Source organism: Oryzias latipes, chromosome 12 (assembly GCF_002234675.1).
Source record: "Oryzias latipes chromosome 12, ASM223467v1".
Lineage (NCBI taxonomy): Eukaryota > Metazoa > Chordata > Actinopteri > Beloniformes > Adrianichthyidae > Oryzias > Oryzias latipes.
In genome coordinates, this window is record NC_019870.2 from 12,132,049 (window position 1) to 12,149,333 (window position 17,285).

Below are 17,285 nucleotides of genomic sequence, written 5' to 3' on the forward strand. Positions count from 1 at the left end.
TAATATAGCCTTTTTTCCAAATTTTTAATAATTTATCACTTTTAACAGAAATTACAAGGACTTCCTTTCAAAATAAAAGCCACCTCATGTCATATAGGAATATCTCAATGCAGCAAAAGAAATTGGTTGTATCAACAGTGATTAAAAACAAAAACAAAAAACAGCTTATTTTACTGTTTGGTGAAGAAAACCTTAAATCTAACTAACCAACGTTAAATCGGAGTTACCATATTTTCTAACCATAAGGCACACTTAAAATTCTTGAATTTGTTCAAAGACGGAGCACATGAGTTGAATATAGTTTGGGTTAATTTGTTTGACTTTTTTTTACTTACTTTTTACTTTGCAGCTACTTTTTTAAAGTTAAAAAGTGTTTTATTTTTGTTTAACCAGTGCACAGCAACATAGAGGTAAAAGAGTCACATGTGGCTCCAGAGCTGCAGGTTGCAGACCCGTGGTTTGACCAAAAGACATTAAAAAAAGAGTCAAATACTGTTTACAACTGCACTACTCTAAAGAAATTACGGAGAAAGAAAGTAAAAAACAGGCTGACATTTGTGGAAAATATGTCTGAACACATTTTGGCTTGTAACACCTTCCTAAATAAATGTGCAGCGTGATGTTAACAGTTTCCCACACTCATACAAACACATAAAACATCCCGTTTTTAGGGGCATAGCTGTAAATAACAAGGAGTTTCTCTAAAGTATTATGGAAAAATGGTGTGTGCTTTTCATATTTCCACAGTGTTTCTGCTTGTTCTGAGTCTGAGAAGGCAGCCTGGTCATCCAAACAGTGGAAACAATGTTGGTGCGACCACAGAACTCCTCCCTTCCATCCGTTCAAATCCACTCTTTCCAGTCTCCGAGCTCCGAACTCATCTGCAGGAATGATCTGCAAAATTTCACGTGAGGATTGATTCCTGTCCCTCACAGCCTCCTGTACTCCCGCTCTGCTCCCTGGACATCCCTTCACCTCCTTGCATTTCTCCCCCCACATCTCTCCGGCTTCCCCTATGCAGCAGGACTGCTGACTTTCTCCTCTTGGGATTGCGCCTGCTACGATTGCCACCGCTAAAACAAACACTCGGCCGCACACATGCACACACCTGGAAACTTTAGTACTGATTACTTCTGTCAGCCACAAGTCAGAAAGGGACAGAAATGTATAGGAGGGCAAGGAAAGCAAACTTTGGGCCTTTGTTTCTCCGCATACGCAGCATCTTTGCTCTGGTTCTGATTTACCAGTAGTGTGTCACCTTTTCGAATCCTAGCCACCCCTCCCTCCATCGCTCTTTGTGTGTGTTGGAAGGGCAGCATAAAGGGCCCTTTATTTCAGTCGGACAGGGAGAGGAAATCAGCTTTAGAAGTAAAAACAGAGGGAGCAAGAAAGAGACGGAGACCACAGGGCTGCACATCTGGAGTTATTACAAGGCTTCCTCCCGCTTGCCAAGAAAGCGCCGACATTCCTGCCCTCGCTACAAAGACCGTGGAGTTTCTGCTCTCATCCAGCCCAACTCCTAAACACACATCCATCACTCAGATGTCCAAAACCGCATATGTGCTCAGGTTTACCATACGCAGGGCTTCATACACAAGCTGGATTATTAAAGAGGAGCTTAGAAAACATACATGTGTCTCTGTGGAAGAGCACCCTACCATCAGTCTACAGGCTTCCACTACAAAGCAAATGCTTCACTACTTTTTTGAAATTTTACAGCACACATGACAAATGGAAGCATTTTCACTTCCTGTTCACCTCTGACCTTCCACTTTCTCCCCATAACCCAGAGAAGAAAAAGTAAAGGAGTGAAGGGGGATGCAGACAGAAGGAGGGGAGACAAAAAGAAAAGAGGAGAAAAGGAAAAATGGGGGGCCGGAGAGCTCCGCCTCTTTCCTTCTCCATATCTCCTCTCTGCCTCCTTCCTTTTCTCCTTCTGTCTCTGGTAGCAGGACCTCCGTAGCCAGTCTGTCTGCCACGTCAAACTTCCAGCCTTCTTCTCTATCGTTCCGGTCTTTTCCCGTGTCGTTTCTTTTTAAAAAACCCTTTCTACGCCACAGAGCAGCATTGAGCAAGAAGATGCAGAAACTCTGCGGCTGAGTAAAACAGTCGAGATGGAGAAAAAAATGGAGACAAAGAAACTCTACAAAACCAGAGGAGATCTCGCCAGCTTTAAGGTATTCCATCTTCGAGCTAAACTTCTACCTGTGTGGATGTGCTGAAGAAAAACGCTTCTGTAGAACTGTGCTTTAGCGGAAAGTGTTGGGCCAGGGTTACATGATCTCAGCTGACCACAAATATTCCAACACAAGTTCCTCTCTACAAGAGACTCCTTGGAGGCAAAATAGTTTGTGTTTTTCTATCACTTATGAAATATCCTGAGCTATTTGTTTAGCCTAGGCCAGGGTTCAGAGGGGTCAAGCATAGATTAGCTTTACAAATGTGGGCTTTATGGGGTATGACCCTTTGTGTGTGTTTGCTCTTTGCCTATGTGATCCTATTTAATCCACATCCAGAAAACTAATTGCTAGGGAAAACTATTATTTTGCATTGTTTTTGTCAAAATGAAGTTAAGTTTGGATCAAAAGCAAACACTTATTATTAATAATACCCTATTAAATGCATAAACCTTAATTAAAAAGTGTGCATAACATTGCTGAGTGTCTTGTGCTTTTCCCGCCCAGGATGATGATGTGGAATGTTGCTTCTCGCTGCAGGAAACTGGAGAGAATGTCGTAGAGTCTGCCAGTGAGTGACTATCAGATTCAACTAACCTGTCCTCCTCTACATCCATGTTCCTCTCATCCATCAGCTAGTTAGATCAGCCCTTTGTAGTGGTCAGACTGAGAACAGGAAACTCAAATATCTCAATTTTAGAACCGCAGTAAGTGCAATTTTGCATTGATGTGCATGAATGTCAAATATCTCTGATGTAAAAATGTATCAATAAATGAGAAGTTCTCCTCTTCAGCAAATTTACCCCTCCCCCCATCCCGCCTGCCCAGTGTTCAGACTACCTGTTCAGGAAGTAGTGGTTGTACAGTAGTCTGCACATTGGTTAGGCTGGTTAGGGAAGTGCGCGGATACCTTTTAAAGCTTCAGGAACGAGAGACTGAGACCAAGGAGGCATCCAGGAGCGCCACTCTTGGTCCTTCTGGACCTCGGTGCACAAGCCAGGATGAAGCACTCAAAAGCTCCACCACCTCAGAGGCCCAACATCTACCAGGGATGGATTTACCAAACCGTACAAACTGAAATAAAATGCAGTTTCATTCAATGTAGTCTTTAAGTTCAAAACTTGGAATAGCTAATAAAATATTTTTGTGTGACACTGTTTCTGTCTTTATTTTCTCAAAAAAGGTAGAAACATGAAACACAGTTTATTGAACACAAACATCTGTGTAAAAGCAGAATAATTTAACCACACAGAGAGACATATAGATTTGATTTAATTACAGAGTAAATCTGAGGTATCATGCTGAAAAATCTTTAATTTTGCATCAGATTTTATTGCATTAGCATCTTAAATGACTATATAAATTATAGGGAGCCAGGAAAACAAAACACCTCTACAAAAATGCCAAAAAAGGAGCAACTCTGTCATGGTCTCCCTTTTTGAAAATCTTTCAACAGCATTCCTAAAGGAAAAGTCAGAAAATTGTTTTTGTGGTTTGCGGGTTAAGGGGTAGAAGTTTAGTACCCCCCACCCCCCCTAAAAAAATTGAATATCATCGTGTTCCCCCCCTTTTTTATTCTCTTTCATCCTGGGCCCACAGCTTGCTTTTAGGCCTCGTCTGTGTTTGATAGAGCAAAGCGACAAACACACAAAGCAGAGAAGGCAAAAACATTTGCACAATGTCCTATCACAGAATACCGTCTGCAGGGAGGAAAAAAAACACACAAACCAAACTGTTTTCATTTGAAGCCCCGCCACCACATACTTTTTTTGTTGTTGTTGTTCTTTTGGGCCAGGAACATGCATACCCCCCCCCCCCCCCCCCCCCCCCCCCCCCCAGTGCGGGCTCACATATACACATCTTGCGGACATTCTGTTAGGGTGCACTGAAAGCAGCAATCGACTGTGTCGTCCCCCCCAAGGATGTTTACAGCTGGGATCACCAGGAGAGTCTGGCATTCTGGCAGCTTTACAGCTGGAGCAGGGAAACCCAGGCACACAAACACACACAACATACACACACATGTGAGCAGACTCATAGGAATACACACAGCAACTCAGGGGCAGCTCTTGTCATTAATCTAACTTTGAAAGTGCTCTTCATGACAATTGTATTCCAAGTGCATCTTTTGTGCAAATTTCTATTTTTCTTTAACCCTTGTGCGATCCTAGGCACTTTAACATTGGGAGTTGGGTCATCTAGACCCACTAGACAGTGCTCTAAATCTTTTTTCTTCAATGATTTGTGATCTTCACTGGTTTCCATGGATTACATGAAATCTTTCCACCTTTATCCACTTTTGTCAAGGTAGGGAGAACACGTCAATGTATGGATCGGGTCATCTGGACCCCATAGGATTGCACAAGGGTTAAATGAATCAGTTTTTACCACGCCGACTTTTCCTCACTCCACCATCCCCCCCATCACCTTCTTGGCTTGTTTAAATCCAAAGGGCAGTTGGATTCAAAGTTTTGGCATCTGCTGTGGTAACACAGACCAGAAGGTTTCCAAAAGTGCATGAACACACCAACCAAAACATCCTGGCACAGATAATTGGGTTTAAATGTATTATTAGTGTCTGAAGGTGGTTTTAGCTTGTGTTTCTGTGTGTGTTGCCAGTCTTGAGAAGGGGTTTTCCCCATGACAAGAGGCAGCCAGTAAAACAGAAATGCCCTGCCTTTTTGAGCAAAAAAAAGAAAGAAACATGTCCATATTAAAACTGCAGAAAAGATGCACAAAACCTGCTTGTGCTGACATTTTTCCAGCTTAAACTAAACATTACATTTCAAGAACTGTGTGTTTTTTGGCAAAAGTTCACCCTGGCTCACAGTATGGGTCCTCCAGAGTGTTCCAGCTTCTGGTGTGTGTGTGGGTTTATGATTAAGAGGCTTGTGTAAAATGTTCAAGTCAGACCAAAAAAAAAAAAAAAAAAGAAACACAAAGGAATGAGTCTTTTTTACTTCTTTTTTTAAATACAAAAATTGAGTGCATACAGCGCTGCTGTGCCCTCCAGCCTCGGCACCAAGTGTTGATTTTTGATTCCCATGCACCCTCGCAGCTCCATGTTCAAATAAATACAGAAAGGGGGAGATTGAAGGGACTGATGGAGGGAGGAGACAGTAAGGAGGGAGAGAGTGATGGAGAAATATTGGAACTTTCAAAGAAGTATTTTTTTTGGATATTGAAAGCTGACAGTAATGAGAGGGAAATGAAAGAAAGGCAGGAAGTTCATCCAAAGCAGTCTTTTTCTTCTTCTTCTCTGTCTCATCCTTAGAGCCACTTCTTTTTCACACTTTTCCTTCACATGGACCTTGTTATTCCTTCTGCTGACCATTTAGACGATCCTGCCCCCCTTCCCAACTGCAACCCAGTACCTCTTGTGCCCCGTGTCCTTTCTTTGAAATCAAGTAAGTTTATTGGAAGCAGCTTGTGTGTGTATGTGTGTGTAATTGGGAACAGGGCAGGGTTGGGGGGCTCTGGTATGCACATGTGGGCTCCAGCTTTGGTGTCTGACATGCTGGGGGGTCTTGACTTTTTCGAAAGGCCTTTCTCAACCCTAAACACATACCAACACACACACTCTCGCACAGCGGCTGCGGCTGAGGCCTGGAGACAGCGAGACTGTGGCAAGCTTCTAATAGTTCTGTGAAGCATCATGGGACACCGCTTTGACCAGTACATGCTGAAGCAAAGCAGGTCAAATCATTCCAGCGTGCGGAAGAAAACCTCCGAACTTGACTGATGATCATTTTTGCTAAAAGAATCGGCTGGAATTAATTTAGTTGAAGAAAGTGGATCCTGAGTATAAACAGCCGCCTCGATGGAATAGTTCTGGTTTTGTAATTACTTAAAAAATATTCTACAAGTAAAAGTTGATGGGTGATTCAGAAGACCAACAAGCTAGTATAAAGCAAAAGGTGAGACAAAATTGACAAAGGAAGAGTTATTTTTGAACAAAGCCCCAATGTAATTTTGGTGAAATAGGTAAAGGAACACTTGCCACAGCCTGGGTGAACTTAAATTTAGTCTACCTTTTGAGGATGACATGGTTCTAGTCTGTCATTGGTTGATAGGCAAGGGAAGGAAGAAGAGTGAAATCAACAGTACCAGTTCATTGTGACGAAGAGATAGCTAAGTCGCCTAAGGCCTTAGTTACATGCACCCATACAAGGGATGAATCCTACAATCTTAAAATTACCTGCATGCCACGTACAGATTTGCCCATTTTTCAAACAGCCTGTATCCACCGGTAAGGGCAGTTGAGGTTAGGGCATAAGCTGTGTGTGGAGGGGCTAAACACCAATTCTGACAGGACAAGAGACCTCCTATTCTTTTGCATCAGGAAAGTCAGTTTAGGTGTTTTGGACATCTGGAAAAAGTGCCATCCAGACAGCATCTGACATTACAGGTAAGTGATACCAAGAAGAGGCGCCATGACAGACTCTTGAAACCCTTTGGCGATTGAATCTCTCAACATCTCAGCGTTCTCCTGGAGCAGAAGCTTCCTTGAAAGCACTGCCGTAGTCATGACACAAACTCCAACAAGCAATAGACGATTGAAAGCGTTGAAAAGACACATCCCTCCTTCTCTTTTGTATTTGGGTATCTCTGCGTGAGCTCACCTCATCATCTTTGTACCAGGACAGAGACTCAGCAGTGAGGACGAACCAGTACTCCTTGGCTCCGCCCTTCATGATGCCAATGTTGTTGATGGTCAGCCATCCCTTTCTGATGACCTGAGAAACAGACCAGTCCACAAGCACAAGTTAAGAATCAACATGTAGCAATTCAAATGATACCAGCTTTTTAAGTCGAACTCATTCCAAAAGTTGATCTACTGCATTACAAGATCTTCACAACAAAATGCATAGCAATTATGTTATTTAGAGTCTGCTACACTTTCACCACAAGCCACGCTTTCTTGCATCCCATTATAAATCCACTTAGCGCTTTTCCAGCTCATTTTATCCTACTGAAAGAAACTATAGACAAATCAGGATGAATGAGTTCTTTACCTTGAACCGATCGTTAACTCCTCTCTCAGGCTAAATGAAAACGTGGAGAGAATATTACAAAAGCTACGCCGACGCAGGACATGGCACAAAGGCCAAGCGCACAAGGTAGCTTATTGCCAGCACCTTAAAGCTGGCAGCTTTGGGTCACAACAAGGATACAGCAAGCGGTGTGGGGATGAAAAAGGGGAAAGTCGGATGCTTCAGGGATAGCCCATGACATCAATGTTTTCAGTTCATGCACTAAGATGCAGAGGCTTTGATGTTTTATATTGCACTTTATGTGCTGTTCAAACAATTCTGTTTTTTTAATCTGTTATGTTTTTGTTTTTAAGAAGCCATAAACTTGACTTTTTGTTGTTGCAAGAAATGATACATTTATTTTACAAATACATTCCATGTAACATCTGGGCTGAATAAGGTCATTTTATTTGAAATTATAAATATCAATGCATGCCTTATTGGTCCAGTAAACAACCTCATTAAATGAAAGAAACAAGGCAATAAACCCCAAAAACTAATCTATCCCACTAATGTACTTCAACTTTCTTTCTGGAGATCAGGTGAAGCTTAATGTCAAAACTTTTATTCACACACTTAGTTTATGCAGCCCATACTTATTAGCCGGCAAAAGAAGCTTTAAAAAAAAACTAAAGAATACAACATTCAATTAATGAAATGCAAATTCAACATCTGCACCATAAAATGTTTTATGCTGTGCTCCTGATTTAACTAAAACCAAATGGTGTCGCAGAGAGATGTGTGACCAGATGTGTCCAAAACAGACAAAACTTTCACTTATGTTAAAAAAAAAGAAACTTGTGCTTCACAGTTGCTCACATAATTACGCTGAACTACAAAAAAACAAAAGCTGTGAGGTCCTAAGCACCAAAAAAGATCCATATATACACAGGAAGTGAAGTTCACTGCTTTGTTTACTATGCCTGACCTCCGAGCCCTAGTCCAGGTGGTTACCATGACGACTGAAAGGGGGAAACCATATGTGTATCACATTTAGTACTTCATTAATTATCTTTTGTTACTTTAGATAAGGGTAAAAAAAAGCCTTAAAATACATCTTTCATGTTTGACAAATACCCCAAATATCTTCCAATAGGTAAGATGGACATTTTTCAGCCTTTTTGCATCACTAAAATGACTTAAAAATAATTTGATTTAATTTAAATAAAAGCTTTCATTAATTTGTAATGTTTGGTGAAAAGTGTGTATGTGTGTGTGTGTGGGGGGGGGGGGGGGGACCTTGGCTGAGAAAAGAGAGGAAAGGGAAGCAGCCAAGCGTTGCTCTCTACAGCCGCTTGCCATCAAATAGCAGTTACTTGAGTCTTCACACACACACAAAAACTCCAATATATACTGCCAGTCATTATCCAAAATAAATATAAACGTATATAAATCCTGAGTTTGTTTGAAGCAGGAGCTCATACAAGTAGAAGCCTACCTGCAGACATGCAGACATCCCAAACACATGTTACAGCCCACACCCTGTACTCACCATGATTTCATCCTGAAGCAGAAAAGCCACAGAGAGGAAGTAGAAAGGAAGAAAAAAGGTAAAAAAAAAAAAAGAAAGGAAGAGTTCAGAAGAACTATGAGGAAACAAATTGACAGATTTATGAGCTCAGAAGCTGCACCGTGAGATAAAAACCGAAAAGGAATAAGAGTTTCTAAAATGCATCTAACAGCAGAAGGAAAGCCAAGCATTTCATGCAAAATGTGCCTTTGTGCCACATGTGTCAAACTCAAGGCCCAGGGGCCAAATGTGGCCCGCCATGTCACTGTATGTGGCCCGCGTGAGCATAAAACGTTTTTAATTTCTTAAAATACAAACTTTCTTTGTTGATTACATATTATTTATGTGTAGCTGCAGTTGTAATTATTCAATGTTCGCAGGACTTATGTGTGTATGCAGAGAAATTGTTGTCATCAAACCATCTGTGTGCAGCCTTTTTCTGTAAAATGTTACATGTTTAATACATGTTCTTTGCAGCTCAGTTTTATGTAGTTTTTCTTTATTCACTTGGACAGTTCGATTGTGGGTTTTAATAAGCAGACAAAATTTAAAAGGATTTATGCTAGAGTAACAAGAAAACATGTGTTTTCTATGCAACTGTAATTGTCACTTAAAAAAGTTATAATAAATAAATAATGAGTTTATTTAACATTAGGGAGTAGTTACACTTATTTTTCATTACATTTAATTACATGTATAAGTTATATCTGGCCCTTTGAGGACGGCCACTATGCCGATGTGGCCCTCAGTGAAAATGAGTTTGACACCCCTGCTTCATGCCATTAATGTTTTTCCTTTCATGAATAGATAACTCTTTATTGGCTTTTTCATTTTTTCTTTTTTGTGTGAAAGCTTATATTGTAAGCTATTTTTACTCTCAAAACACGAGTATTGCACAGCAGATAACTACGCTGTGGAGGCCCCGCCACAGAAAAAAATCATGATTCCCTGAGATTTTGCAACATGCTTTAGCTGCGCTGACACAACAGTTTGGTTTCAGCAAAACCCACAAGCCTGAATTAGTTTTGCATAACTGTCGTCCATCAATTTTTACACATTAACTACAACATTTTGTAGTATCACTTGTGTAAACTAAATACCATGCAGCTGTGCAACACACAATTATGACTGCATTAAAAACTGCAAATTATGCAACTGGAACGTCCTCACAGTGTGGGTTCACTACCTGGTTGCCGGCTGCCTTCTTCTTGTTTATTTGGTTGATCCTCTGCTGAGCGCTGAACATCGGATGAAAACAAAATGATGAGCATACTTAACATTCAAGCGATCGGCCGGTTCTTCATACAAACACTCACTTGGCAAATCCAATGAAGTCTTCATGGTTGGTGTTCATATATGATAACTCAATATCTATTAATAGCAGCACCTAAACAGAGAGATAAATGGTTTAAGGAAAACAGAATCATTTTGTTTGTTTTCATTAATTGACTCACAGAAACATTTAAAATTGAATCAATGTTGTTCTTCTCATTTACTGTATTGGATAAAATCAAGCAATATTTCTAATTTTTGTACTAAACTCCCAGTGATACATAGAAGATTATAGAAGTTGCAACATTTAAAAGTATTTTTGTCATTTTATCAAATAAGTTTTGGGAAAAAAAATTCATGTCTGTGACAGAAATGCGGATTAACTAATAACTTTTATCATTTATTTGAAGGTTGGTCAAATGTTCTGATACTGCTTGAATAGACGAATTCAGAAAACAAAATTCTAGAAGAAGAGGTGTAATTATATAAAACTAACAGCTGGATTTTTTTTCTGGTTATTTTGTGGTCAATAGTGTTTTTTTTTTATTCTCAAACCTTCCCTCCAACCGAAATATTTTTACTATTGATAGAGACATAAAGCTTCTCCTTTATGTGCTGTCCCCCTGTAAAAACAGGACTTCTAATAAATGCACACATTTTCGGATGAGGACGTTGCTGAAAATTAGAGAATTTTATTTATTTTATTTTCATGTCCTTTATTTACTTCACCAATAATCCACTATATACATGAATGTAAAATGTAGAAGTTTAGGGATGCAAATCAATGCAGATCAACAAAAATCTAGAGTTTTTCCCACATTAGTACAGGCCTTTTTATTTGAAAGAATGGATAATGCAGAAAGCCTGGAGCCACCAGTCAGTTAGAATAGCTGTACAGCCTAAAACAAGCTATTACCCCTAAAAAAAGATGAATAAAACCAGCTTCTAATTACTTGCACAACTATTTTTGATTCTCTCATTTTTTTGGATTCATAGACTTTGTTTTTCCAAGAAGCAAATCCATGGAGCAAGAAAACTGAGTCAACCTTTAAAACTTTTCTCCATGAAAGTTGATCTCAATTGTTGTGTGGAGTTCCAGAGTTCTGATTTGGTTCTGATGTTTGAGCTCGACAGCTTAGTCATTTAAGATAAATAAAATTTTTTGCAAAGAAATAATCCAGATCTCCTATTAAATGTGTTTTTATTCTTATATTCTATCCATACGTTAATCCATACAAAAGCTGGTTACAAACACAAAATCAGAACTCTCCCCACACGGTCCATGAGACTTTCACCTGTTCTTTTGTGTCTCTCTCTCTGTCTCTGATGTGCTGGGTAACAATCCTCTCCATCTCCTCTCTCAGCAGGGGATATTGAGCCAGCTGTGAGAACAGGAAACAGTAGGTAGGTAAACAGTAAACGGACACATGTGCGGCATCACATACGCACACTCTGACAACAACACAGAAGCTACAGTAAACCACGCAACCACTCATCTGACTGAACCACAACAGCCTTCCATCAATGAAATACATCACCTAAAGTACCTAACAAACCCCAAATGAAACATGATGTGTTCTGACGGCTCTGGACTTCACACAGGCTCAGCCCTAACCCCAGAACATGCCGTCCACACTGGACTGGGTTCTGTTGGGTTGGATTTCATGAAGAAAGCGTCCATTTGTTGTGGATATGGGACAAATGAAAAAGGATAGGGCAGAGTCTGTGATATTACCACACAAGCGCAGAATAAACAATGTTTCTGGCTGAAATGTGTTTCCTTTTCAGCACGCAATGGGTCTTTTTCCATGAGCTCATTGCAAACCCACAAGTGCAGACACTGGTGGGCTCCAATGTGACACAAACACAATTTTAGAAGTGTGAGGAGAGAAGAAAAATCATAACCAAAGCACAGTAAAGAGAAACTTTGTTGCAAGCTGCAGTGCATCTTTCATTTTTTGTGATGGGCTGTGTTCATTTTGGTTTGTAGGTGGGTATTCTGCTTCCTGGGCCCAATTGTAAAAGTGAAAATGTTGACATATTTTGATTGAGTATTTTGGTACGTTAACCCCAATCACTGGGACGCCAACATGTGAACTGTTAACATTTTTTTCTGCTGCAGTTGCAAACTATTTGATACTTGCAAAGATTTAGAAATTCAAGATATTTCCCAGGTTTTGAGGTGTTTTTAATTTGTGCTCTACACCTTTCCAACATTTCTGAAAATCAGCATATCTATTTGTTGTCTCATTAAACATTAGAATCTAACATTAACATTAAAATAAGTCTAAATCCTTTTGCTCCATACTCTTGACAATAGAAAACTTGATTTAAGACTCAAATACCTCAAAATGCACTGTAAGTTTTAGTGACATTTTAAGAACGTTATTTTTAAAGTTCAATACATGTTGACAGGTTTCACTGCATTGTCATCATTTTGGAAACCAAAATTTAGATTTATGTCCCAGTGCTAGTTTTAGATTTTATGAGGATTTATTGAAGTGGGCTAACTTGAATTCTCATTTTGTTCACATTTTGATCTAAAATTAGTCATTTCAACTCATTACACTAGTTTTTTGCACGGGGATAAAATTAAACTACAATTAGGTCCATGAAAACCACAAAAATACAAACCATTTGTTTAGAACTTGTTTAGAAATGATTATTGGGCTGTGAAACATTCAGTTTTAAGAAATTCAATCTAACAGTTTTTATAGCTCATTTTTTTCTTTTTTGAAAGCTTGTGTGGGACTCCTTGTTTTTTATAACTTAAACATTTCTGGTTAAGTAAATGACTTTCTGAATCAACAAAAATTGTAATACGTTCCAGTAATTTTCTTCCTAAAATTAGTTTTCTTTTCTTACTTTTTAGGCTACCTCTTTTTGCAGTTAATAATGATGGACAAATGTTTTTTTGGTGGGAATCACACATAGCTCCAGTTGTGTGTGTAATACTGCAGAAAACAGCTCTGTTAAACCATTTGGAACGACAGAGAAAGCTATTTCTGGTTGAAAACCTTGTAAATTTCCCATTTTTCTCTTTATTTAATATCCATTTTCTTCACTTAATAGTAAGGATTTGAGAAGATATCCAAAACCTGACTTTAATGTTTGCGTTAGACAGATTATGTTGAACTAAAGCTGATCTCCTAAGGGTCACTGTCTCATTATATCAAAATGATCTAGAAATTTTAAATAAACAATATCAGATGATGTTGTAGTTTATCAACTCAAAAGATGCATGACAGCTTTAGGACAAAAAAAAAAGATTTGAAAGTCTGTATGTTCAGACAAAGAAACATAAAATCCCTGACAAAGGACAAAACGAGATAATGGATTACTAAAAGTCATCACCATGCAGAGGATTCACTGTGATGAAGACATGCAATGCAAAGAGGCAGGGAGTGGAATAAAGGATAATGGAAGACAGGGAGAAGAACGTCAGACTGACCCCACTGTGGATTTCCCCCCAAACATTGTACTCTGTGATGCAGTATCAGAGTGAAATCTAATTAAAACTTTGACACAGCAGAGAAATCCAAAGGAGGTCACACTTTGGGTGAGGAAGCGACCTTAAAGATTTAGAGAATGAGAGGATGGGAGGACAGAGAGGGAATGAAAAGTCAAAGAAAACGCTCTGTGTGTGTCAGTCACGGAGTGGATTTCTACAGTCACTTTGGTTCATTAAACGCACTGACAGAGACAAAAGATAAAAAAACCTGTTTCCAAAAAGTTGACAAATTAACATTTTAGAAAATGTTTTGACAGAAACGAAGTTAAACTAAAAGAAAAGATGCTAAAGAATATTATTTTACTATAAATTATGAATGACTCTCTAAATATTAACAGTATTTCAAGTCCATTATGGACTATAACATATATATAGAAATATAATATATAGAAATTAGACCTGGAGGAACTCTAAAATAATTTACTGTACCAAAATGAAAACAACGTTAGTGTGTCATTTAGAAGAAACACAAAAGTTTATGAACTTATTCATCTGTTCAAACTGCATCCAATGATGGTCTTGAATGTCTGGGTCCAGAATCAAAAACCTAATATCATTTAAAAAAAATAAACAAAAGTGGAGAATTATGCCATTATTATCCATCAAATTTGGGTTTAAAAGAGTTAGAACTGACTCCATTTGATCAGGGTTACACAGAATGAGAACACTCTTGGAAACAGGTTTGTGTGAGAAAAAATTATTTTGTTATTAAAATAAATAATGAAAATAAAATAACTCATGCAGTTAAACTATTTTAGTTTAAAGCCCAAAATAACTGACTAGAGACAGATGAGAAAAGAAATCTCTGTGAAATTAAGGGTAAGGGTGGACTGATATTCACTTTAGGAATTTTTCTTATTCGTTTGCATTTTTTAACTTAAAATAATTATTATATATCAATGATATGTTTATAAAAACTATGATAAAAATATGCATAACAAGTGAATGTTCATTTGCTGTTTTCAAAACCTCTGTTGAGATTTAAATATAACCTACTTATTTTTCATCTATATAGTGATTTAGTGGTCTTGTTTTATTCTCTTGCTGCGCCATAACTAGGATATTTTTCAAGATTTTTAATCAGTAACGTTAAATAATAAATCCTGATTTTAATTCAAGTAAAAACAGAAAGTATTTGATGCACAAAAACCATTTCAAATTGGAGAATTGTACAATTTTGAAACCCAGGTTCAACTCCGGGCTGCTCCCTGTTCCCTTCTCTACTTCTATGCTGGTCCCAAGCCCGGTTGCTTTGAGAGGGTTGCGTCAGGAAGGGCATCCGGCGTAAAACATTGCCAAGTTTCCCATGCGACTCGTTCGCTGTGGCGACCCCAGATGGGAAAAGCCGAAAGAGAAACAACACATGTAATTTATGATTTTCCCAATGTCTGTAAAGTCAGACATTAAAAAGGCTTTCATTAAATGTGGGATTGTTTAAACTCACTAATTAATCAACTATAAGTTAGATTGTCTAACTTTTTAGGTAAAAGATTTGAGGACAAATTGAATCTGCATATAAAGCAGAGCCCCTGCTGTAATATTACTGTAAATCACCATAATGCACATAAATAAAATGCAACTCTATCCATCAGTCTACCCTTACATATGAGTCAAACAGAAAAAAATGAAAACCTGGACTCTTCTTGTAGGATTTTTACCTTTTGACTACACTTGTGTATGGTGGAGGTGAGTTCGCTTACTACCATATCTACACACTTCAGTATGGGCTCCTTCAGCTTTTGGATCTGCTTTTTTACTATGGCCTCAAAGGCCAAGTCAGGGGTAAATAGACCCGTCCTGTTGGAATAAGCAGGCGGGACAAAGGAGAGGAGTAAAATAATAAAATTAAGTGGCAAAAAGGGGAGTTAAAAACATCATGTAAAGAGTGAGAAAAGTGAAAGAAACAAAAGAAATTAAGTAGAGAGGGGTAATAAACACGTAACCAAAAGAAATCGGAGATGGTAAAAAGGGAAAACTGACCGAGGAGGAAAAAGATGGGAAGGGGTGAGGGGTTGGACGGGTAAACAGCACAGAAAGAAAAAAAGAAGCAAGTGAGATTATTATTTTCCCCTTAAGCCATTCTACAGCAGAGTAGCGTTGGACTCTTTCGGGACAGAGTGAACATAAAGACATAAAGACCCCCCCCCCAGCCTGCTGGCCTCCACCAGCCAAAAAACGTTAAATTTGCACCAGGAGACTGCAGCTGTACACCTCCAGCCAAAACTCCCGATCCCCCCCTTGTTGTTGACCCTTTTTCCACCCGTCCTCTTGTGAAAACAAAATATTACCATTTCTTTCTGAGAGGGCTACATGTTATTGTAGCCGAGCCACTCCTGCATTTCACAGCAGATCCTTTGGATTGAGACTACTGCCATTTGTTTTGGCCCCAACTTGGGAGAGTGTGGCCTCTGAGGCAAACCTAAGAGCCCCTGAGCAGGAAAAGTTTTGAATGTAGGTGCAAAGCCGCCGTCCTCAACACAAGGGAGTCTGGAAACTGATGTCATCTAGTACAGCTGCCAGTAAAATAAACCTACTGAATGTGCATAAGAATAGGTAATGCAAAAAACCCTTTGGATAAAACTTTATTGTAACCTTTAAAATATATTGTGTGATGCTAATTTTCAACTGTATTTTGATGACTTTTCAGCTTCCAAACTGGAATTATTCAGCACAACTATCCACCACAGCAGGTCTGTCCAGCCAGTCACATCCAAAGCCGCACAGCAGGCAGAAAGGCAGGCAGACAGGTAAACCACAGCCCACCCGGCCACTGCAACTAATCAGCGATTCATGTGGGTAAAATCCAAACAGGGAGGGACAGCTCAAGGAAGAGTGGACAAGGTTTTTTTTGTGTTATTTTAGCATCAACACCAAAACTATTGTTTACCGGTACTTTCTTTATTCTTTTACCTTCTTGGTACACTGCCTAACTGTACTGACTAGCTCAGAAATGACCATGTCCACGCATTTGGTGCAAGGCTCTTTTATCTTCCCGATCTGCCTTTTCACAATGGTCTCAAAGGCCATGTCCGGGGTGAAGAGGCCGGTTCTGCCCGACACAGAAAAGAACAGCAACCGGGGCCAAAAGAGGAGCGGGGACGGCAGAAAGAAAGAAGACAAAAGAAGGGAGGAGGAATGAGTAAAGAAGAGAAAAAGTTAATTGTCAAGATTGAGCCTTCATTTCTCAGCTTTTGTTGTTGTTTTTGTCACATGTTAAATGGTTGGTGAAATCTATATTGACTTAATACAATTTTGTTTAAATTGTTTGTTCAGGAGTCTGCAACCTTTAACAGTAAAAGCGCCATTTGGGTCTGTTTCCTTCTGATCAAAACCTAGTAGGAATTTTTTCCTCTTTAGGAAAATGTTTATACTGCTTTGCATTCATTACATTGTTACTCTTATAATAAATGTGAAAAATAAAGAGAAACTATCATTTTCTCAAAATGTGAAATAGTTTTTTTCTTTTACTTTGGACAGAAGCTCTCATGACTTCCTTTCAAAATAAAAGACTATGCCAAACAGGATTATCCTGGTGCAGCTAATTCCCTCATTAACTTAACCAAAACAGCATTTCTTGTTAGACCTTGGACTTTGGCGTTTATGGTCCAGTAAAAAAAGTAAAGACTACCGATACACAAATATAAATGTACTTTAGCATATCCCTCTTAATATTGTTGTGCAGCATAAGATATGAGCTTTAAACTCATAAAATAAACGGAACAATCAGAAAAGATCAGATTTTTTACCTTATTTTGTCTAGTATTTGAAAAGTGTGCATTCTG

General features: G+C 38.9%; 1 protein-coding gene and 1 non-coding gene across 8 annotated transcripts in view; one reads left to right on the top strand and one right to left on the bottom strand.

The window, feature by feature from the left end:
* dnm1 (dynamin 1) overlaps positions 1-17,285 on the bottom strand; it is a 43,747-nt gene that overhangs the window by 12,125 nt on the left and 14,337 nt on the right. For 4 of the 7 annotated variants that reach the window (XM_011481751.3, XM_020707646.2, XM_011481752.2 and 1 more), the window contains 7 exons: positions 16,414-16,552; positions 11,288-11,374; positions 10,037-10,107; positions 9,907-9,958; positions 8,703-8,714; positions 7,193-7,222; positions 6,800-6,913 (listed from right to left, as the gene is read on the bottom strand). In XM_011481751.3, the coding sequence (XP_011480053.1) occupies positions 6,800-6,913; positions 7,193-7,222; positions 8,703-8,714; positions 9,907-9,958; positions 10,037-10,107; positions 11,288-11,374; positions 16,414-16,552 (505 nt within the window). Of the gene's footprint in view, positions 1-6,799; positions 6,914-7,192; positions 7,223-8,702; positions 8,715-9,906; positions 9,959-10,036; positions 10,108-11,287; positions 11,375-15,161; positions 15,301-16,413; positions 16,553-17,285 lie in introns of all 7 variants that reach the window. The other 3 variants (XM_011481750.3, XM_011481754.2, XM_011481753.2) reach the window with 3 other exon arrangements.
* mir199a-3 (microRNA 199a-3) lies at positions 2,978-3,080 on the top strand. Its single transcript, NR_107149.1, has one exon. It is a non-coding gene; the product is annotated as a microRNA 199a-3 (primary transcript).